Source organism: Monodon monoceros, unplaced genomic scaffold (assembly GCF_005190385.1).
Source record: "Monodon monoceros isolate NGI ecotype Baffin Bay Population unplaced genomic scaffold, NGI_Narwhal_1 Super_Scaffold_5, whole genome shotgun sequence".
NCBI lineage: Eukaryota > Metazoa > Chordata > Mammalia > Artiodactyla > Monodontidae > Monodon > Monodon monoceros.
Window position 1 is genome coordinate 90,071,083 of NW_021703782.1, and position 21,742 is coordinate 90,092,824.

General features: G+C 41.9%; 1 protein-coding gene across 8 annotated transcripts in view; it reads left to right on the plus strand.

The window, feature by feature from the left end:
• Positions 1-21,742, plus strand: part of LOC114884001 (A-kinase anchor protein 2) — a 495,611-nt gene that overhangs the window by 280,157 nt on the left and 193,712 nt on the right. For 3 of the 8 annotated variants that reach the window (XM_029202414.1, XM_029202417.1, XM_029202416.1), the window contains exons 7-9: positions 938-1,039; positions 6,778-6,837; positions 10,721-11,416. The exons of 1 other annotated variant lie outside the window; for it this stretch is intronic. In XM_029202414.1, the coding sequence (XP_029058247.1) occupies positions 938-1,039; positions 6,778-6,837; positions 10,721-11,416 (858 nt within the window). The remainder of the gene's footprint in view (positions 1-937; positions 1,040-6,777; positions 6,838-10,720; positions 11,417-21,742) is intronic. 4 more of the 8 variants (XM_029202415.1, XM_029202419.1, XM_029202418.1 and 1 more) reach the window with 2 other exon arrangements.

The window sequence follows — 21,742 nt, forward strand, 5'->3', positions numbered from 1 at the left end:
GATGGGAGCTCCATTTTGGACATGTTGAGCATGAGGTGACTATGGGCCATTCAGTGGAAGTATGCGGTAAGCAGATACATGTGATCATTGATGAGTGATTGACATTCCAGGATTTTGGGATGTGGCCGTGACACAAGGAAGGAATCACATCACCTAGAGCCCAGCTTTCTAGAATGTTCCTTCGCTTTCCCGCTTCTCTCTGGGGGATACACAGATTCTTCTCCTTGTTTCACATCAGTGGTTTCCTCCTCTCCTCTAATACTTTGGCATGCCTGTTGACTTCCGTGTCCTCCATCTCCCTAAGTGGGCTTTCAAGGTATTTTCCCGAGCAGAGGTGGTCTCCCTCTGTCGCACGGCCTCATTTCTTGCAACTGAGCTCATGGTGAGTTCACTGGGTGCTGTTATTTGGAATCTCAGGATTTTCTAGCTGAAACACCAGCCAGAAGTACTGAAATTGTGGGATAAATTCTGGAATATTTTTTTAAATGCCTACAAAATTAGTCTTCTGCATGAATCAGGCACATAAAGCTATTTTTCCAGTTCTGCTTAAGGCACGTTTCTAGTTTGAGGTCCCACATTTGGCCAATTCCACCAAATTTATAATGGCTCTCACTAGTCCATCTCTCTGTCTCTCTCTTTCTTTTTTTTTACCCCCCTGAACTCATTGTACTCTTAGAATCTAGAGCTTTCTGATGAATCTTTTAATACATAGAGCTGTCCTGGGGCTTGAGCTCTCTGGCCAGGATCTCTCCTACCTCAGCTACTCTACTGAATACCAGTCACTGGGCAAATGCTGGTCTTTGTTTACCCTGATCCTCTCTTGCAGTGGCCGCCTCTGTGGTCCATTATGTAGGGCAGACAAGCTGCTGTCTCGGCAGTGAACCCATTGGGCCTCCCAACACTGTGCCTAATTGTATTCCCTGTTCTCTGCTACCAGATGCAGTAAATTACATTTCCTCCCAGCTCCCCGACCTGCCAATCCTCTGTTCACGAACAGCACAACTGTCACCTGGGCAGGACGGAACCAGCAGGGCAGCTGGTAAGTCCTGGGGAGCTGTTTGGTTTTGATGCCAGGACTGACCATGGGGCTTGCGTTTCTCTGAGCTTTAATAATGAGGGTTGCCCAGATATCCTTACATAGGGGGGACCCTGTCCTCAGCACAGCTTCAGATGTAGAGTGGCCACACAGGGCAGGCACTGGGCCCTGCTGGGTGTCTGAGGACCAAAGGGGAGGGAGTATTGAGAAAATCAGAAAGCATTTTTCTTCCCACTTCAGAGGAGTCTGTCTTGTGTTTGTGGTCTTTATAGCTGTCCTCATTCTTAAAGTTCATTTGCACTCTGCCTCCAGGGAATTTTATTTTCCATATTGGAATAGTACAAGATCAAATGAGCTATGCCAGGAAGCTGGAGGGAAAGTATTTTCAAAGCGTATGAGTATGTTGCTGGAATCCTTTGGGAGTCGAGCTGTGTGTATATTGTGGACATATATATTCTCAAAGTCTTCCCATTTCTGGAGTTATTTAACTACTATGGTATGTTTGGGAAATAAAAGGAGCAACTTAAAGAATATATGTTTCTTGCTAATGTTTCTCACAATTGTGGATTTTAGAAAATAATACACTTGTGAGTGTAAAGCATATAGAGAGTTCTGCTTTCCTCTGTTCAATGCGAACGTGCCTCGGAAATCAGAACTGGACAGCCGTGAACAATAAATCTCTATACCGATCTTTTTGCTCTTCACAGAATTGCACTGAGGGCCGGGGTTGAATGGAAAAATGAACTGCCAAGGTTGTACAGTTCGTGACAATGTAGGTGAACTTGAATCTGAACATCAGATTATGCTTTACATAATCTAGGTAAATTTATGTTTAAAATAAGTCACCTAAGGACACCTTTTATAAGACAAAATAATCATGGACCGTTGAGTCAGAGGAAATCCTTTGTACAGGCCAACCTGAATATTTTATGAAGCAAATAGTCCCTCCTTATTTTAATATAAAAGTAAAATAAAAGGGCAAGCAAGTATTGACATAATTGTCACGCGCACTGGCTAAATTTCAGTATCTACCGAGTGTCTCTGTAAACATCCTAGCATCGTGTTACTTTTACATACAGACTCACGGGGTTCTAGAGTTGGGGTGGGGGGAGGCGGGAAGGACTGTAAATTGTGTCTGGTCAAACCCAGGCCAGGCCAACAGATCCCCGGATAGTTAAAGGATAAGCCAGACTTGCAGCCTACAGTCATGCTACAAAGGAACCATTGGCAGTGACTTAAGCTGTGGATTCTTTTAAATGCTCCAAAATGCACTTCTGAGACCAGCTGGGGATAATAACTCTTCAAAAGTCACATACCTCCCTGCTTGTTATTAGTATTGGTAGTTCCCAATAGCTGTGCATAAACAGCTTTGCAGCCCCTTTCCACATGTTTCTGCACCTCACAGGACATGCAGTATGACCCAACTAATGGATCGGCTCATGGAGGTGGGGTAGGGGCAGTGTGTGGGGACTGATTTTTAAGAGATATGAAAAGGATTGGTAGACAAGCAATGTAAAGTTCAAGAGTGTTCTGTTGCTGGGATTGTAGTGCTGTGTGCATAAGAATACACATACTGTTACGATCTAGCATCCTTCATCTTCAGAGATACTGTAAAAACATAAAGATCCAAGTAGCAAAGGCATTTTTTAAGAAGTATTATGTGCTCAAAATCTTCTAAAAAATAAGCTTACATGTATTTTTGTTTATTAGTTAAGAACTAATGTGCATAAATGTATCTCCTGTGGAAATACACAGACGCACAGTCTTGAAAGGAATTGCCTTTGATGTGGTTAACTGCGTTGCCCAGGCTGTTTTTGAAGTAGAACATCCAGATTAATTGTCAGTTATGGCTAACAGTGACTACTCAGAGCGTGAATGGCACTCACCATTAATGGAATTCTTTCTCCTGGATATAATCCATCTTGCTTTAGGAACGTCCTTTTGGAAATTTGTGCAATCTTAGGGCCATTTTAATAAATGTCACCGGTCATTACTCAGTATTATGACAAATATCCGATTGTTTGGAGTTTGGGAGGTTTTAGATTCTGTATAAATGGGAATTTATTTAGAATCATTGCTTTGCAGATTCAGGAAGCATCTATTCCAATCCCTCATTCAAACATGGAATCCGGGGGATAGAAGCCCTGCAAAGAGGCCCTCAAAAACCACAGTCACCCACCATGAGACTGGGTCTCCCTCCAGGTGGCCCATCCTGTCTATAATTGGTTCTGACAATTGGGAAGTGCTTCCTCTGATGGAACTCTCATTAGTCTGCTGCCTTCATCTTCTACCCATTGGTCCTTATCCTGCCCTCTGGAGCCCCTCAGAACAAACCTAAGTTCTGATTTCCCTGTAAGTAGTTGAAAATGGCAGTCAGGTCCTGTCTTTCCCAGGTCCTCACTTTCCATCCCCTTAATACCCACAGCCCCGGCTTCTTCAGTGGGTCCTGAGATGATGAGGTTGCTTTGACACCCTCTGCCATGCGTGTCCCTCCCCTCTGAACGCTCCCCGCTTTGTCTCTGAAGTACGAGGCTCAGAGCTGCCGAGCGTGCGCACTCTGGGCTGAGCCTGTCACCCCACAGAGCGGGGCTTGATGCCACAGACCATGTGACTCACTTGGTTGCCATCATAGCCTTCCAGCTTCGGGCTCTAAGGTAAAGCCTCAGAGGTATGTGACATGTGCCACTACTGGGCCTCCTTTCCTTTGTCCAGTGGACTCACCACTCCAGAATCATTTCAGTGGCGACGAGCGGTCTGTTCCCCACAACTGCACACATACTGCTTCACCTTATCACTTGCAGAAGAACCCACAAAAGCCTTTATTTCTAATCTCGAGAGGCAAAAGTAAGGATGAGCTATGCACCTGTCGGCCTTAGGAGATTTCATATGACTATTAAATTTCTTCTTGTTAAAGTGTCCCTCGGGAGTGTCGGGGGGCCTGGGGTCACTGAGGAGCCTCCGGAAGGTGGGGAGGGCTTGAGGTGAGGGGACTTGGCAGTCAGGTCCCTGGTGTTCTCTCCCATTTCAAGCACAGCAGCTCCCCGGCGCTTGTGTTTCCATATTGTATTTCTGCATTAGATTTCATTTGAATAAAGGGTTTAACAGTTCTGAAAGGAGAAAACTGTCTTCTCTGTTGTCCGGGTTTTTACAGCTTGCGATTGTGGCTCCGAAGACACTAACTTTTCCTCTCAGTTAATTATCGTCTCAGATCTGAAAAGCACACTTGCATTATTTATCATCATTTCCCTGATAAAGACGTTGAACAGTTGGAACCAAAGTCAGAGGCCTGCAGCTCGCCATTAGGGATCCCCTGGCGCTTGGGAATCGTCACTCGGCACCTATGGGGCATGGCCCTTCAACCAGTGACAAGTTCTGGCAATCGTCCTGATATTCAAGGCACGTGTTTCTGCCTTGACAACTTAAGGACATAGGGGCTTTCTGATGATCCAGATATGCTGTATCTCTGGCATTTGCCTAATCTGCCTAGAGACCTTGAAGAAAAAAGAAAATGAGATTAATGTGCCTAGCTTCTGCTCTTTGAAAATTAACTCTAGAATTCAGCCAGCCCTGATGTCAAGCTGTTTCTATGTAGTTTATGGAATTCCTTCCTTCTCATTTTTGAAAATCAGAACTTTGAGTCACTGCCTCCAGCGCCTTTCCTGGTATATAAAATCCTTGAGACAAATTCATTGATACGGGAACTGGGGCCCAGGGCCGAAAGCACTGACAGCATTTGTATCCTTGGGTGCTTTGTCATTTTCCAATCTTCTCTACTCATCTGGGTTTCAATGACCTCTTAGCAATTTCTTTCTGGCACTTTTCAGGCTGAAAACTGCCCTTCTTGACCAAAAAGACTGAAGCAAAATCGATATGAGAATTGGCTTTGGCCTTTGTTGTCCTTCAGCATCATGCCCTTGCTGACTTATTTTTGTTGAAACCACAGTGTCTTGGGAAAACAGTTGATTCGAAGAAATGTTTGATTACTGGTTTTTGAAGTTAGAGATTGCCCTCTGGGATGAGAGGGAGGGTCCACTCTGAATGAATGTCCTCATTTTCATTGTTATTGACATCACAATGCCAATTTTATATCTCCAACCTCAAGAGAAGGAGTGAACATAAATGTCTACGTATAATCATATACTCAAAGGGGTAAGACTGTACATATGTATGTTCATTTAGTAAGCCAAGCATATGTATTGTTTCTCTTCCACATTCCATGTGTAATGCCAGCTACTTGACGATCATTATATTGGGGGTGATCTCACCACTGGGTGGTGGTCCTGGTCTGGCTGTTTATCACCCTCGTCTAGTACTTGACACATCACTGACTCACAAGCCACACAGGCTGTTCATGGCTCCATGGAATATCAAAGCTGGATACCATATATATATATATTTATACACACACACACACACACATATGTGTATATATGTATATATATGTATTTGTATAACTGAATCACTTTGCTGTTCCCCCAAAACTAACACAACATTGTAAATCAACTATACTTCAATTAAAAAAAAAAATACCCTTCATTGTACAAATGGGAAAAATGAGGCCCCAACTTGGGATATGACTTGAATAGGAATTCAGACTTACTGTCTTTCTCCCTCCCCCAACACCTCCCATCTTACTGACTGACGACAGTGGGGCGTGTCTTTTTATACTTTACACGTGGATCCTCAGCCTTATTTTTTTGCGCACTGGTCACAGTGAGTCAAAGGAAGTGAGCTGGGAGCAGCCTGGGTTGACAAATTTAACAGTGATTGAATGGTTCTGTCCTTACGGAGCGCAGAGTCCTGTCTTGTGTGCTCTTGTCTCGATCCTGAAATGGAATCATGCCAGTTGGTGCCCCCCTCTCCTTACTTGTGTCAGGTGCGATAATTAAATATATCATTTTATAAAGACGTACTTCCAAATTTCAGTCATCCCATCATTGCAATGTCCATTGGACTGTCTTCTTTCTTTTTTCTCTGTCTCCTGATCCTTCCTCAAATACTTTTCTTTTTGTTCATGGGGCTCTTTCAAAATCTCTTTCAAGGGCTCCCCAGAAAGTTTCCTCCCCTGAGCAGTACCACCCTCCTCATTTTTTTTCAATAAGATGAGCTTAGATAACAAGCCCTTAACGATCCTCATCACTGTGTACCTGTGGCATGGGGAGCCTTGAGGAAAGAAAAGGGCAGATTCCAGAGTGTTCTTTGTGGTTAGAGATGAGGGCATGATGTAAGGGAGAGGAGAGGTCTTTGGTATACGCTACTTGGCAGGAGTAAAAAGCAGACGAGTTTTAAAAATTGTGTGCATGCCTCGTAAACAAAATATTGAATTTAAAATGTAAGTCTTATTTTCCTACTGGCTCATATCCACCCTCGTTCACATTTGGGATATTATTGGCTGAGAACTGGAGCAAAATAGAAATACTTATTCATAAACAACACATTTAAGATAAATGTTCACACTTCCTGTGTGGTTTTCTGAATGTCTAATAACATTCTCATATATGTATCCATAAAGTCTAAGTATTGTCTTAAGAGAGTAGAAGTTTAAAGTTACCAGCCCTAAAAATGGCAGTTATGTGAGGGGGTGAAGGGGTTAACTAACCTTATTTTGGTAATCATTTTGCAGTATATATGTATATTGAATTATCACATTGTACATCTTAAACTTACATATGTTATATGTCAACAATATCTCAATAAATCTGGAAACAAACAAACAAAAATATTGCCTTTGTGTGAACCAGAGCTTCTCGAAGTGTTTTCCTGGCTCCCCCTTACTAGAGAAGAGAGTGAAGGCAGACAAGGTATGTGAGACCAAACCTGAAGAAACCTGCTAAAAATCTGTGGTTCCTTTGAAGCCCAACATCTTATCTGGGGGAAAAAAAATACATATGGATGTTGTCTTTTATGGCATAACATATCTAGGTTTCTTTTATTATAAAAATGTCTTAAGGTGTTCTGCTCTCAGATTCGAGAAATACTGAAAGAACAGTGTATAACATATAAATATAACTATTAATCTGTAACCCTAATGAATCCATGTCACTTGTGGTTCAGTTCCAGAGCCATGTCACACTTAACAAAATACAGCTTAAAATCACAGACAAAAAAAAGAAAACCCACTAAAAAGAAACTCTGTTCTTTACCTGTATTTCCTGAAGGATATTAAAAGGGATCCAATTCATATCTCCACCCAGAGCACTTATGTTCCCTTTACTTCCATCCACATATAATTCTCCAAAGCATCATCCACGGCCACAGAATGTTCCTTCCCTATCTTTCTCCCACACAGCTTTCACTGTCTCTTCCATTCAACTCCTTCTTTCTCAACTCTTTATTGTATGGATCTACTTAACCGTTCTAGCAAAGACCTTCTCGTCATCCCTCCTTTCAATCCAGTCTCTGATTCTAGGAACAGGCAAGGACCAGATGAGGTTGGGGATTATAATGGCAGAAAAGGGAAAATTGGACCAAAAATGACAGCATTCTCGTTGGTGGGCAGAGTGAGAGAGGGACATCCCTAAAGATTCCTATGTTCATAATTTGTATCCTATCAGATATGGACATAAAAATAGAAATATTTTATTCCATACTCTGTATTGATTGCAGCTCAATGTATCATTTGGTTCATATATTACTGGATGTTTGTGGTGTTGTATCTATAACTGACAATCATTATTACCTTTCTTATTTATAAATATGTCCCATGAGTGTGTTAATAGTGATAGGACATAAGATTTTAACCCCAAATTGTGCTTTTTAATATAAATGTAATATTTAAAGAACGGGCTTTTGGAGCCCATGCAAAATTTTAAATACCTATTCTATTTCTTTGATAACACATTTTGTGGAAAATCAGGAAATAACAGAAACAGATATTTCTCTTGATATCACCATCATTGTGTGATCTCATGTACCTCTATGACAAATATTGGTTGGCCTCCCATTGTGTCACTTAAGGAAACTCAACATCTTTGTGCTGAGCAAGTGAAAGTTTCAAAACAGACACAATGAAAAATCGAGCATTGGATTTTGCTTCAAATCTTTTTAGTTAAGTGTTAACCGTGATCAGATTGTATCTTATTACACAAGCAGATGGAATAATACTGTTGGCTATTTTTTTTAACCAGTACAAACATTAATCACTGTGTGTACCTTTTCATTGGTGTCAAATTATATAAAGTATTTGTGACTAGATTAAAACAACAAGTTAGACTTTTCAGTTAGTAGCAACTGTTTCACAGGTATGTATAGCAGGTACCTTTTCTACAAAAGGTTCTAAGGTAGGTGTTGGGAGGGAGGGGGAATCATAGAAAGATGTCAGGCAAAAAACTAGCCTTCAAGGATCCTAAGAATCTATGGAGCTAATAAAACATTCCCACAGATAATTATATTACTGCTTGGAAAGTGTTAAGTGCCTTCAGAGAGGGTTAGAAGAAGTGTTCAGCAAATCTTGAGAAGAGAGGGATGACTTAGAGATGGGACGATCAAAGAAAGCTCATGGAAGAGGGCGCTGTTGACCTGGGCATCGATGGATGAGTCATATTTGGATATAAAGAAACTCAAAAGAAGGACTTTTCAAGAGAAGGGAATCTTAAAAGCAGGAAATGTTAGGTGTGAGATGGTGTTTTTTGGTCGCTCTAGAGGGAAAGGAAGCAATGAAATATGTGATTGGAAAGATAGTTTGGATCTTTTTAACACAGTTGGGGAACTTGTAGTTCTTCAGAAAGAGGTAGGGACTCAACGGCCATGATGAGCAGAGGTGTGACATAGGACTCTAGGGTCTGCCAGTGGAGGAGGGACAAAAGGCAGTCTAGGCAGAGGGATAGCAGGCACAGGGATGAGTCATGGGGGGATGTCTTGGGAATAGTGAGAACTTTGTTATGGCTGGAGTGTATGTGGAATGAGAGGGGCCGCAAGACAAGACAAGAAAGGAAGATTGCAGATAAATGCCAAAGGTAATCACATGCCAAGCTACGGAGTTTGGTGTTTACCCTCTGCAGACACAGGAGCCAACAGAAGGTTTGTAAGTAAGGTAGCTCTGTGGGCAGGGTGGAGCCTAGGCTAGCAGGGATCAGCTGCCTTTTTCTGTAAAGGGCCAGATCATAAATATTTTAGACTTTGTGGACCACGTATGGTCTCCGTCGCATATCTTTTTTTTTCCTTTTCTCTTAAATTCTTTCTTTCCTTTTCTCTTTCTTAAGTTCTTTCCCTCCTTCCTTTTTTTTTAACTTTTTTTTTTTTTTTTTTTTTTAATGTCAAGACCATTCTTTGCTCCTCTGGCCTTGCAAAACGGGGCCTCAGCTGTCTTTGGCCCACTGGCGATGAAAAGACAGAAGTAGCAGTTAAAAATCGAACACAGGTAATTGTGCCGAAGAGGGCCTGGTCTAAGGCAGTAGTGATAGAGATAGTGGTGAGGAGATGCATGGGGATGGATCTGAAATAGAATTAGTCTCAGCAGTTGTTTGACTCTGGGTAATTAGGAAGAAAAGGAAAAATCAGGTATGATTCTGAGGCTTCTCGCTTGAAAGACTAGGTAGTGGAGCTGGTGTTACTTCATACCAAGACTACGGGGGAGTTTTGAGAGAAGATGGATTCAGTTTTGCAGCTGCAGAGTTTGATGTATCTGTGGGTCATTCAGGGAAAGGGTGTCTGGGGACAGTTGGCTCAGTGGGTCTGAGGCCCAGTTCCCTCCCATCCAGGCCATGTGCCTCACAGGGAGTCTCTGAGGTAATAGATTTGAAATTATGGAGTGTCATGTAAGTCTACAGGACAGGAAAGAGCTGGTTCTTAGGAAGCTCAGACCAGCAGCAGGATTTGAGATGAGTTAGAGAGGCCAAGATTGGACCTGGGAAGGTCCAATGTAGGAAGCTCTTGTGATATCTAGGGAAGAGGAAGTAGTGTCTCAGATTGAGTGGTGGCAGTAGAACAGAAAGAAGGTGGCAGATGGGAAGGAAGTATGGGGCAGAATCTCGAGGACTTGGCAGCGCGTGCATGGGGGAAGAAAGAGGCTTTCTGTGAGTATAGTCCTCAAATTGCAGTGTCGTGGGTTGACGCCACCTCTAGTCTGTTCTTTTTCTAGTTCTTATCTTAGAAACCTAACAGAGCATATAATCTGACTCCTTTCATAGCTTTCAATTTTTATAAATATCCCCTTTTAGAGTACAGTAGAGGATGGCCATGTGCCACCTGCAAAACCCTTTGTGTAATCTTCATTACAGAAAAGGGAAATGTCTAAAGAACAGTAGAATACTCTGTAAAAGAATTTTTAAAAGAGATTTAAGGTTTTGGAACTAGGTTACATCTTAACCAAGGGCTTTAAAATTGTCTGTAAGCCTAAGGTATGCTCACGATCAAGGTAAACTTGCATGTTGTCAGCCTCCCTGTAATGTGTCACACTGGATCTCAGCAGTCGCTCGTGGCCTTATTTTAGCTCATCTTCCTGGGAAGTGTGAGTGCCGTTGAGATATGGTAACTCTGTACATGTGTCTTCCCAGTGCATTTAGCTGCTGTGTTAAAACACATATATAACCACCTCTGTCCACAATGCACTCACTCTAACACTCAAGATGCTTGGCAGCTAGACTAGAAAGGGCACAGCACCTTTTTTGTGTCTGTTTGGCAATTAACCATTCACTGGCTTTTTTTGTTGTAACATGCACTTCCTTTCTCTTGTTTTCATTCAAGCTGTGTACGCCATGGAAATTAATGTGGAGAAAGACAAACAAACAGGAGAGACCAAGATTCTCTCTACATCCACCATTGGCCCAGAGGGGGTCCATCAGAGAGGAGTCAAAGTCTTTGATGATGGTACCAAAGTAGTGTATGAGGTGCACTCAGGAGGCACCATAGTAGAAAACGGAGTGCACAAATTAAGCTCAAAGGATGTAGAAGAGCTTATTCAGAAGGCTGGACAATCAAGCTTAAGAGGAGGGTACGTGTCAGAAAGGACTGTGGTTGCAGATGGGAGCCTCAGCCACCCTAAGGAACATATGCTCTGCAAAGAAGCCAAGTTAGAAATGGTCCATAAGTCTAGGAAAGATCATACTTCTGGGAACCCAGGGCAGCAGGCTCCAGCCCCCAGCACTGAAGGGCCGGAGGCAAACTTGGATCAGCCCGTCACCATGATTTTCATGGGCTACCAAAATATCGAGGATGAAGAAGAGACGAAGAAGGTGCTAGGCTATGATGAAACCATCAAGGCTGAGTTGGTCCTCATTGATGAAGACGATGAGAAGTCATTGAGGGAGAAGACGGTGACAGATGTGTCCACTATTGATGGAAACGCAGCTGAGCTGGTGTCCGGGAGACCCGTCTCAGACACCACAGAGCCCTCATCCCCCGAAGGGAAGGAAGAAAGCCTGGCCACGGAGCCAGCCCCAGGTACCCAAAAGAAAAAGCGCTGTCAATGCTGTGTTGTCATGTGACCACTTCTTTCTTCCCTTTTCTTCTGGGCAGCCTTTGTGCTCTCCACCACTTACGTAGACCTCCCTGTACCACTAACTGCGATACTGTGAACTGGAAGCAAACACCTGCCTTGCCTTGCAGTTGGATTGCTTTGATCCCTCTTATTTTTTTCCCTTTCGTTTTTTTTTCTCCAGTTTCCTCAGCTCAGAGACAACGTGCATGTGTGTGCTTCACTCTTTCCAAGAACTTGCTTTTCCTCTAAACCTTTCCTTGTGTCTTCAAGAGGGAATCGGTTCCTTACTGCTCGATTGGAATGGACTCTTCCTAGCAGCCAGTGATCTAGTAGCCTTAATTCACTTGACTGGAATTGAATCCATGGGCATCGGGGGTTTCATTTTGTCGTGTGTTCCTATCATGTAGTCACACATCACCACGTCACTGATTTCTCACTTGCCTCCCTTGCTGTGGATCCTTGCTTTTATATCTCATGTGGCAAAATGCTATGGGCTCTAGCCAGTTGCTAGCGTAGCCAAAAGTAGACCTTACTTAGTCTGTCCAATCTAGGGTGATGCTTTCTGCTGCCTTATATAAGCTTCCAGGTTACAGTATTGTGCATCTCTGGCTTTCTGTTAAAACAAATGAAATTGATGTAAAAGAAAAGAACCCAGTGCTTGTCATGTAGGGACTGATTCCATAACCTGCCCATCAGCAGCTGTCTCTCTTTCTATGACTTAACTGATGGACCCTTTATATAAGAAGCACCATTTTTAACTTTCTAAGGACATGAAACAAGCATTGTTTTGAGCATCAGCTGTGATCTCCAAAGTTAGGCGAACCCATGAGCCTTGCTTCTATTCTCTAAAAAAAAAGAGTGTAAATTTTTATATTGTTTTCTTTTTCACGGATATTTTCTGATCATGTTCATCTGTTTTCAACGAAGGGGTCATTTTGAGGAGTTTCTCTATAGTGACCATATTTCTAAAACAGTCCTTCTGACCTACAGTGGTTGCTGTGATGCTTCCGCTCCATTGTGGACGGTGCTGTTCCTGAATTAACTCTTCATCTCACCCGCCCCATTGATTCCAGAGCCTTCCATCTGGACTCTTTTCTTTGTGTCCCCATGAGAAAGAGAATATTTCGCGTACCATCACCGTGTAGGTTTACCCACCCCACAGAATTAAACTTTAAAATGTAAAAAATGTTTAAAAGATGAAGAAAGACCTATCTTCTCACCTTAAGTATTCTAATTCGTTCCACAAATACTGATTAAGTGAGTGGCACATAGCTGAGCTTCTTCAAGCATTGTTTCTTCAACTTCTGAAGATTCCAGAACATCAAAGGATGGTTTTTATCTAGAACACAATGAAAAGTTCTTTAAATTCTTAGCATTCCCCCAAAGCAAAGAGCCACAGGTATAATAAAACCAAAGGGAAGCAATATAGTAAAATAATAATAGAGTAGTGAAATAAAGCTGTAACATTTGAATTGATTTTTTTTATTTTTTGCGGTACACGGGCCTCTCACTGTTGTGGCCTCTCCCGTCACGGAGCACAGGCTCCGGACGCACAGGCTCAGCGGCCATGGCTCACGGGCCCAGCCGCTCTGCGGCATGTGGGATCTTCCCGGACCGGGGCACAAACCCGTGTCCCTTACATCAGCAGGCGGACTCTCAACCACTGTGCCACCAGGGAAGCCCTGAATTGATTTTAAAACAGAGATATCTTTTAAGTTTTTTGCCCGAATGTTCATAGCATTATTGCAGATAATTCACAAAATTATCTACGTTCCATAGACCCTAGTTTCAAAAAACATATGGTAAGATGTACTACATCAAGTTTAACTTCTGTGGAAAGTAGATGAGGGAAAAGTAAGGCGACCTTGAGAGAATTTTATTACAGAACCAACTCAATTTGTCCTAAATAGCTATCTTAGTGCTAAATCTATTATTATTTTTAATTTTTTAGCTTTAAATTATATTTATTCCAATTAAAAGGGGGAAAACTAATATTTTTTAATTTTCAAAGTTAATCTTTCCCAAATAATTACATTTTTAACGAGCACAAAGTAAGTCATTTTATCACCAATATATAAACCAAAAAAAGTTAAAGAAGGAAAAAAATAACGAGCTAAGTTCTACTTTCTAAGATGATTCCATCCATGGCTTGGTTTTGAACAGCTGAGGGAATTATCTCTAAATCTCAGGTTCAGCAAAGAAGCTTTTTTTGAATAAAACTGTTCTATTATCTAGAAATAATATCTGGTTTTGCTGCCTATAAACTTTCAGCTTCATGCTCCTCAGCAAATGGTCATTTTAGCATAATTTAAAGGTTAAAAAAAAAAAAGAAGAAGACATTCCAGAGAAACCTATTTACAGCGAAAAAGAAAGCAGCTTCAATGTTTTGGACAATCTCTGATTTTAATAATTTATTTAGAAACAATCTAAAAGTTTCCCATAGCTTATCCTATTTTTACTCATTTGGGGATGAAAAGACTATTCAGTTTGAGTTTTTAAAAGCACAGTTAGTGAGTGGAATGATAGAATTTAGCCTTGGGCGTACTTTTGATAAACAGAACCAGAGTCTTTCAGGACAGATCATTCCCTGACTTACACTTCCATCAGTGAGTTAGTTTCTCATGAATAAAATGGTCTTTACCTCTCACTACAAAACCACACGTGAGATTTAAAAGACCAATGATAATATGCGCTCTCATTTATCAATAATTAGTATAGGGATTAGCAAATTATATGAGAGTTCTCTCTCTACTTTTACTGGTAAAGCTTATCATTTAAATGGTTTTTCAAGTAAGATGTGTTACGTTTATTAAAATGATGTGTGGCCACAGTAAACGAAGGTGTGTTTGAATATGGCGTATGTATTTGTATAGCTTGCCTCATTTTCCTATTGCAGTGGGAGGTTCAGCTTCAGCCAGTGCTTTTACGGGATGAGACCTATAATCCCATCTACAGAGAAAAGGAACTACCCTTCATAGTGAAAATATAAACAGAGTTGTGACTGTGAAGATTCTGCCTTCCCTGCTGGTACTGGCATTGTCTCTGTAAACACTTTACTATGTATGGTATCACGCCCTTCAGAAATACAGGGTATTGACTTACATCACCAGACTAATTAGAGAATCAGTAATAAAGCTGCAAAACCATGATCATTTTTGAGCTCATGGTTAGTTGGACTTTCTTTTCAAATCATATACTCAGAACCCTTTAAATGGAAAGAGGAGAAAGAGGGAAAAGAGGGTCATTGCATTTGCTTAAAACAGGTTCTCAATGGCATGGAGTTAAAGATCCTTTAAGAGTTAAAATGATAAACCTTAGATATCCTGAAAAATCTTGATGACTTGTATACCCTTGACTTTTTTTTTTCTCTTCGATGTGCAGTAGGACAAAATTAAGGGGTTTTCTTTTTTTACCTTGTGCCTCGTTTACCCACAATTATATTATGTTCCTTATATAAGCAAAATCATTTGCCTCTAAAAGTGATTTGATAGTGTCCAGTGACATCACTCAATATTGGCAGTAGAGAGGACGAGGGGCTAGGGAATTCTTTTCTGGGTAAACCTCAAACATGGTTTCCTAAAATTATTCAAAGGCTTTCAGAAAACTCAAATTCTAGAATTCATTTGCTTTGACTCTTTCTGAAATGTTAATGACGCGTTATCTGCTTCACATTCCCACCTAGTCCATTTTACTTTCTGGTGATAAATGTTTTTCCTACATGCAAGGAGGCTTTTTATTTTGGTTAGGGGCGAGTTTTTATAAAAGGGGGAAACCATCTCTATACAATTTCCTAGAGTTACGATATCGTCTCTGGAGCAAAATGTTGAGGCCAAGTCTGAAAACAGCTTATTTCTTTTCACTTCCTGCAGAACATCATTTCAAGGGACCACAGAACATCCTTGACAAACACCATTTATTTAATGCCAGTGAACCAGTGGGTAGCAAAAGAGGTGGCGGGAATATGGCGATAGAGGCAAAAACTGAACCACTAAACAAGTTCTTCCTTTTTAAGAAACTAACCCTATCAATGTAAAACACAGATGAACATAGACAGAATATGCACGGAGGATTTCTTTTGTTCTTACTTAAAATCTAGAAGCTCAGCCATCTCTGTTTGTCACCAGACCCAATTGTGGAGTTTAACCACCTGTGGAGTTTAACCCACCAAAGGGCCCATTCCTTGTGGGAATATTCTCATCTCCTGCAGTGTTATTTTGTTTACAACAAAAACCATTCCAAGGCGAGAGCAGTTTTATGTTGTACTTTCGCGACATGTACCTTCATTATTGAAACCATGAGTTCTCAGCATAGTTAAAAGTTTCAGAAACTGTGTAAATATGCAATCTTTTAGAAGCTCCTCAGTTTATTAATCAAGGTATATGTAGCTCCACTGATTAGGATAGAGCCAGAAGGTATCTTTTGTCTTATTGGATAGTACAACCCAGTAGGTACACGGAGTGATGGTATATATCGCAAAACATCTCCAAGTAATGCACAAGATGGCATCTGGGATTCCTGCTGCCAGTTCGCCTTCATTGTGTAGACCTCTTCTGGTCTAATCAGGAAAACTTCCCTGCATTTCCTAGGGAAAAAGAAAAATCCATCTCTTATGAGGAGCGCGATGCTGTTATGTGTCTCTATTTTCATAGCTTCAGCAAACCACATGATAAAATCTCCATTTTAAAACCAAAATACTTATTATTTGAATGTAGAAAAGGCTAGAATAAAGATTACATCCTGAATGTTTCAAAGAGCAGTTTCCCTGGGGATCCTTAGACCAACCTCATCCCCTACCCCTTAATTTTTATATGACTTAAATAGGCCTCTGTGTCCCCTCTCCTCTCCAGTCTAAAATAAAAAGGTCGGAACTGTAGCACAAAAAAACTTGCTTTCAATGTGAAAATATAATGTATATCTTTGGGGAACCACAAACTTTCTGCATCAAAGATCTGGACAGCCTTAACTTTTGTAAAAATTTTTCAGTGCTCTCTTTTACTAAGCAGGGAAACAAAATGTTTCCTGAAATTAATGACTTTTTAATATTTTGTGACTATTTTCTAAGTTTCTACAGGTTCACCTTCTCCCCATATTGCCTCTTACTAGTCACCTGGGGCTGTTTTTTTTGCAAGTCATTGCATTTTTATTAAAAGAAAAGTACATCTTATGAACCACAAAATTCCCTCTAGACTTCAGGCAGTCCTTCTGGAGTAAAAGAACAGAAAATACAGAAAGAAAAGAATGACAGGGTGGCTTTTTCTTTCCCCCCCCATGGTTAACGTACTGTATGGTATATATGTTTACAGAATGTATCTGCCTTGTGATGTTAACAAAACGAATGACAAAAAAAAAAAAAAAGTTCTGATGTGCCATTTGAAAGTTTGCCTTAGCATCACTGTTTATGTTCTTTTCTATCCTTTCAGAATCACAGTTTGTATTCCAAAGCTGTATGAACACAACATTCTCTTCCCCACCCCTACCCAGCCCTCTTCAGAGCTGTGAATTTCATCCCAGGAGCCTGAGGCAGAACCTTGCAGGTCTGGCCCAGGTGGAATAAAGTAGGCAGAGCTTGGGCATTGCCTCTGCATGTTTACCAACCAAATACTTCCTTGTATTCCCTTCTGAGCCTGCACTATCCCACTCTGACATTCCTGGGGTGGGCTTCATGCGATGTGTGACCTCCTGCAGTCCTTCCCACTGTAAGGGAGGTGAACTTGTGGACCCCCCTACCTGGGTCTGGGAGCATATTTTTAAGCACAATTGGCATAGCTTGAAAAAGCGAGAGAGATGGACTCAAATGGTGTGATGGAGCCTTACCTGAGGGGTGTGCCCATTCATTCTAGTGTAAGACGAGTGGCATGATATACATGGGAGTAGGGAGTGATTATAGAAATGGAATAGTTTACATTTATGTATTTTTTTAAGGAAAAATATTTTTGTAATGAAATTTAGATGCATTATGAAGCTTGAGTTTGAGAGCGCCCTTGATTGATTATTTCTCCATTCCATTAAGGTAACTTTCTGGCGAGTTCTATAGCACTAGCCCAGACCTTGGGGGGCATGAACAAAGGTCCCATGACCTGCCCTGGCATCAGCACTGCATGAAATCCAGTGTTTCCCAATAGTCCTAGGTTGTACGATCCAGCTTTCTATACCTGTCATTAGACAACCTGTTATATGGCTTGATAGCTCTCTGAGCCACACCTTTAATAATACAGAACGATCTTTTGGAAGGAGATAGCTGTTCTAAACGAGCTGTTTTAAACGAAAGCTAAGCCCAGCAGTTATCTAAGTTCAACTCTTTCACATATTCAAGGAGTAATTGCTACATTTGAAGTTAAGGGACCACTCACTATGGTACATTTGAGTAACACATGCAAAATGGTGAGTCAGAAGCATCTCACCATCTACATAATGTACACAATATGCATAAATGTATAAACCAACAATATAAAAGCTACCAGGAGTCCTTGACCTTGTAAATATCAGTGAGGCTGCATCCTATTTTCAGAGTTAAGTAGAGACTGGAAAGAATTATCCTTATCCATCCATAAAGGAGATACTGAATTTTTAAGAGTTCTTGGATTTTTTTCCTCAATTTTCTGCCAAATTTTTGAGTTCCCATCACAGTCACACTCAGGTTCGTGAAGATCTTCACCCACACCTGTTCATCTGTCTGGCTGACACCAGAGGTCAGAGGTCAAGCCTAAGAATCTGCTCCCTCTTCCTGTTAGACTCTCCTTCCAAGCAGCATCTTTTCCTAGGATGGGATCTTTTTCTACTACCCTAAAAGACCAAGAGCCTTTTTCCAACAAGGCAAGGTCTTAAACACACTCTCCATTTCAAGAAAAATAACCTCTCTGGTTCCCAGGCAAATCATTTTAGTTTTTTCATCATCAGAATCCCTCCAACAGGCCCAATTCAGGCCCAACTGTCAACCGTAGTGTCATGGCAACAACTCCAGAAATGGAAGAACTATGCAATTGCCTGAGGGTGGTAGGGAGAGGCCGTGTGCCCTAGCCCCTTGTTACTATGGGAACCTCTCGGTTTCAAGATGAGGTGGTCAGGCAGACATCCAGTCACGTGGCTTTGCAACAAGTCTTTATGTACAAAGAGACCACTGGGCAATGCCTGATCTCAACTGGTCTGTGTGTGGCTCCAACTCCAATTCTGTCATATCCCATTCTGGCAAGTGAAAAGAGTCCTATCCTTTGTGGGGTTCTGGAACATTCTTTCCTCCTCTCAAACTCCTGACTTAAAAGAGTCAACATCATACAGGGGTTCCAGAAAATGTTGTGTCTGATGCAGCTTTCAGTGAATGTAGGTTGTTGATTGGAATGTTTGGCTTTAGCAGCTCACTCGGGGTGAGTGACATCACTGTAAATATATCCATTTGGTGGTTGATTGCGGGTGGGTTGGGAGCCTGTTGTGCTTACTCTGAATTAGACTTGCTGGGCTATAGCTGCTGTACTTTGTAACCTGAAGTGTACTTTGACTGTTCTGTCTCCTTCAGATGAAAAACAAAACAAAAACCGACTTCAGAAATAACACTGCCAGCGACAGCCGATGCTGTACTTGTGGCTTCTCTCTGTTCCTCTGTACAGTATTAATAGACAATAAACTGCCTTTTCACTGCATCTACCTCTGTGTGTCTGTGCCCCGGTTCTTTCCCCTTCTCACCTGCCATGAGTGGACTTCAGGCCAGACCTCGTGGGGAGCACCTCCGACTGCTCACTAAAACTCAACGCTAATCCAGTGCTTTTCAAACCTGAGCCTGCTTCAGCATCACCTGGGGGCACCCGCTAAGAATGTGGAAGCTCGACCACACCTCTGGAACTCAAATTCAGATTCCTGAGTGGGGCCCAGTAGCCTGCATGTCTACTGATATCTCCAGGTGATTCTGATACATATGCCACCTAACCCAGCCAAAGGTTTGGGTGCCCCTCGGTGGGAATCCCTGTGGCCTGCCTGTTCCAGCTGGTTTCCACATTAACTAATCCTTTCTCTAACCCCTTCTTGCACATCTGTCTCCACACCTGTCATCCCTTTTCTTGTTCCTTATAAGCCCTCAGCAGTGGCATTGACTTTGATCCCACGGGTCAAACTCGGTCTGCCCCTTAGTTTAAGTAATAAGAGTTCGTCCAGTGCGATCTTCTAAACAGAAGCCTCTCAAGACACATGGGGACTTTGTTTCTCTTTTCTAATGCTGTATCCTCTTTCTCTAAAATAGAGTCAGCAAACTTTTCCTCTCAATGGCCAGAGAGTAAATATTTTTGGCTTTGTGGGTCACATGATTTCTGTCACAGCTGCTCAGCTCTGCCAGAAAGCAGCCATACACAACATGTAAATGAATGAGTGTGGCTAGGTTCCATAAACTTTAGTTACTGAAACAGAGTGGGGGCCAGATTTGGCCCTCGGGCTTGTAGTTTGCTGACCCTTGTCCTCAAACAGAGCCTGGCACATAGTAGGTACTCAATGAAACGTAAAAAAGTTATTGCGGGGCTTCCCAGGTGGCGCAGTGGTTGAGAGTCCGCCTGCCGATGCAGGGGACGCGGGTTCGTGCCCCGGTCCCGGAAGATCCTACATGCCGCGGAGCGGCTGGGCCCATGAGCCATGGCCGCTGAGCCTGCGCGTCCGGAGGCTGTGCTCCGCAACGGGAGAGGTCACAACAGTGAGAGGCCCGCGTACCGCAAAAAAAAAAAAAAAAAAAAAAAGTTATTGCAAGAGAGAATGAACAAAGGGCAGGTATGATGACACCTGCAGAACTGTCACAGTTGTTTTCTTTGAGGATATGAAATAAATCAGTTGGGGAGTTCCCATCTGTTTGGGTTCTGTAGTAGATTTTTTTTTTCTGCTGTCTTTATGCATGGAAGATAACTCAAGACTGAAACTTGAATGGTGCCTCAGACTGCCACGCTGAAATTAACAATAGTTTCAACCAATAGAAAGCTGAGGAAGTGCAAGGACCTCTTGTCCTTGTCAGAAGTGCTGGACACTTGAAACCTAGATTGTCCCTGGGAATCTATGCACTTCATCCTAGTGTTTGTGGAACTACATCTTATCTGATCCATTCTACACAGTGAGTGGCAGGGCTTTCTTGACATTATTCTTTTTGTTAATTGAAATACTCTTTAGTGTGTGGACATGCAGATTGGAACCATGGTAGACCATTATACACCCCACAACTCCAGGGCATACCCGCAGTGACGCTCCGAACAGTGTGTGAAAAGCTGTGTGCTGACATCCATCCCCAGTGTTGTTGTGAGTTAAGGGAAATTATATTTACACAAAGCACTCTGTAAGCTGGAAGTAGATAACAAATGTTAGTTTACTTGTGATGAAAAAGTGTTTGTTCCTCTACTAAAGGTCTGTCTTTTCCCAAATGTAATCATAATAAGCTGTTCAGATGTGTTTCAGAACCAGTGTCAAAGGGAAGCTGCTTTCTCCTGCATTGGGTTTGTGACTGCTTTTGTATTATGTTGAACCATATGAAATCGCCATTTAGTAAATCAGTAATGTTAAATATTGACAGTTCCCTATAGTTCAATATAATGATTCTATTCCAGGGGTAATTTCCCATCATGGAGGGCAAAAGATTAGCAGATAAACCCTAATTATAACAAGAGGAATTTAGATGAGAAAGTAACTTTGGAAGGGAACATAGTTCCATACTTAAAACTAGGCACTTCCCCTGGATAGGTAGGATTTCCTTTAATACATCAACCCTATGAGGTAGACATTGCTAATATTCTCCTTCATACATGCAGAAACTGAGTTAGGGAGACAGTAAGTACCTTGCTCAATATAGCAGAGCTAAAAATTGGGATGGGGCTTGGGGAACAAGTTTCAAGCTCAGCTCTCTTTACTTTCTTCCACACCGAAGCTCTTGTTATGAAAGTGGTATGGGGATGCAGCTGAGACTGGATACAGAAAGATTTGGATAACAGAGCCATCTGTGCCCAAAAAAGACAAAATGGTACCAGTTCTTATCTTGTACCTTTATCTACCCAAGCAAACGCTCTGTAATAACACTGCCCTCTGGAGGATGGGAGGTGTCTCTGCAGCACTTCCTTCCCAAAGGGGAAGCAGAGGGCTAATCACCCATATCTGTTCTCTTATCTGTTCATTGGAGTCCTGTTGTTCTGCCTGGCAGTTTTTCCTTCCCCATTCGTATAGGAGTGGTGCGTCCATCCCGGAATAAGCACAGGAGGTTTTGTTGTTGTTGTTACTATTGTTATCATTATTATTTTGCCCCGTCATAAGAGCTAAGAGGAACAGTGTTTCTGTGGCAC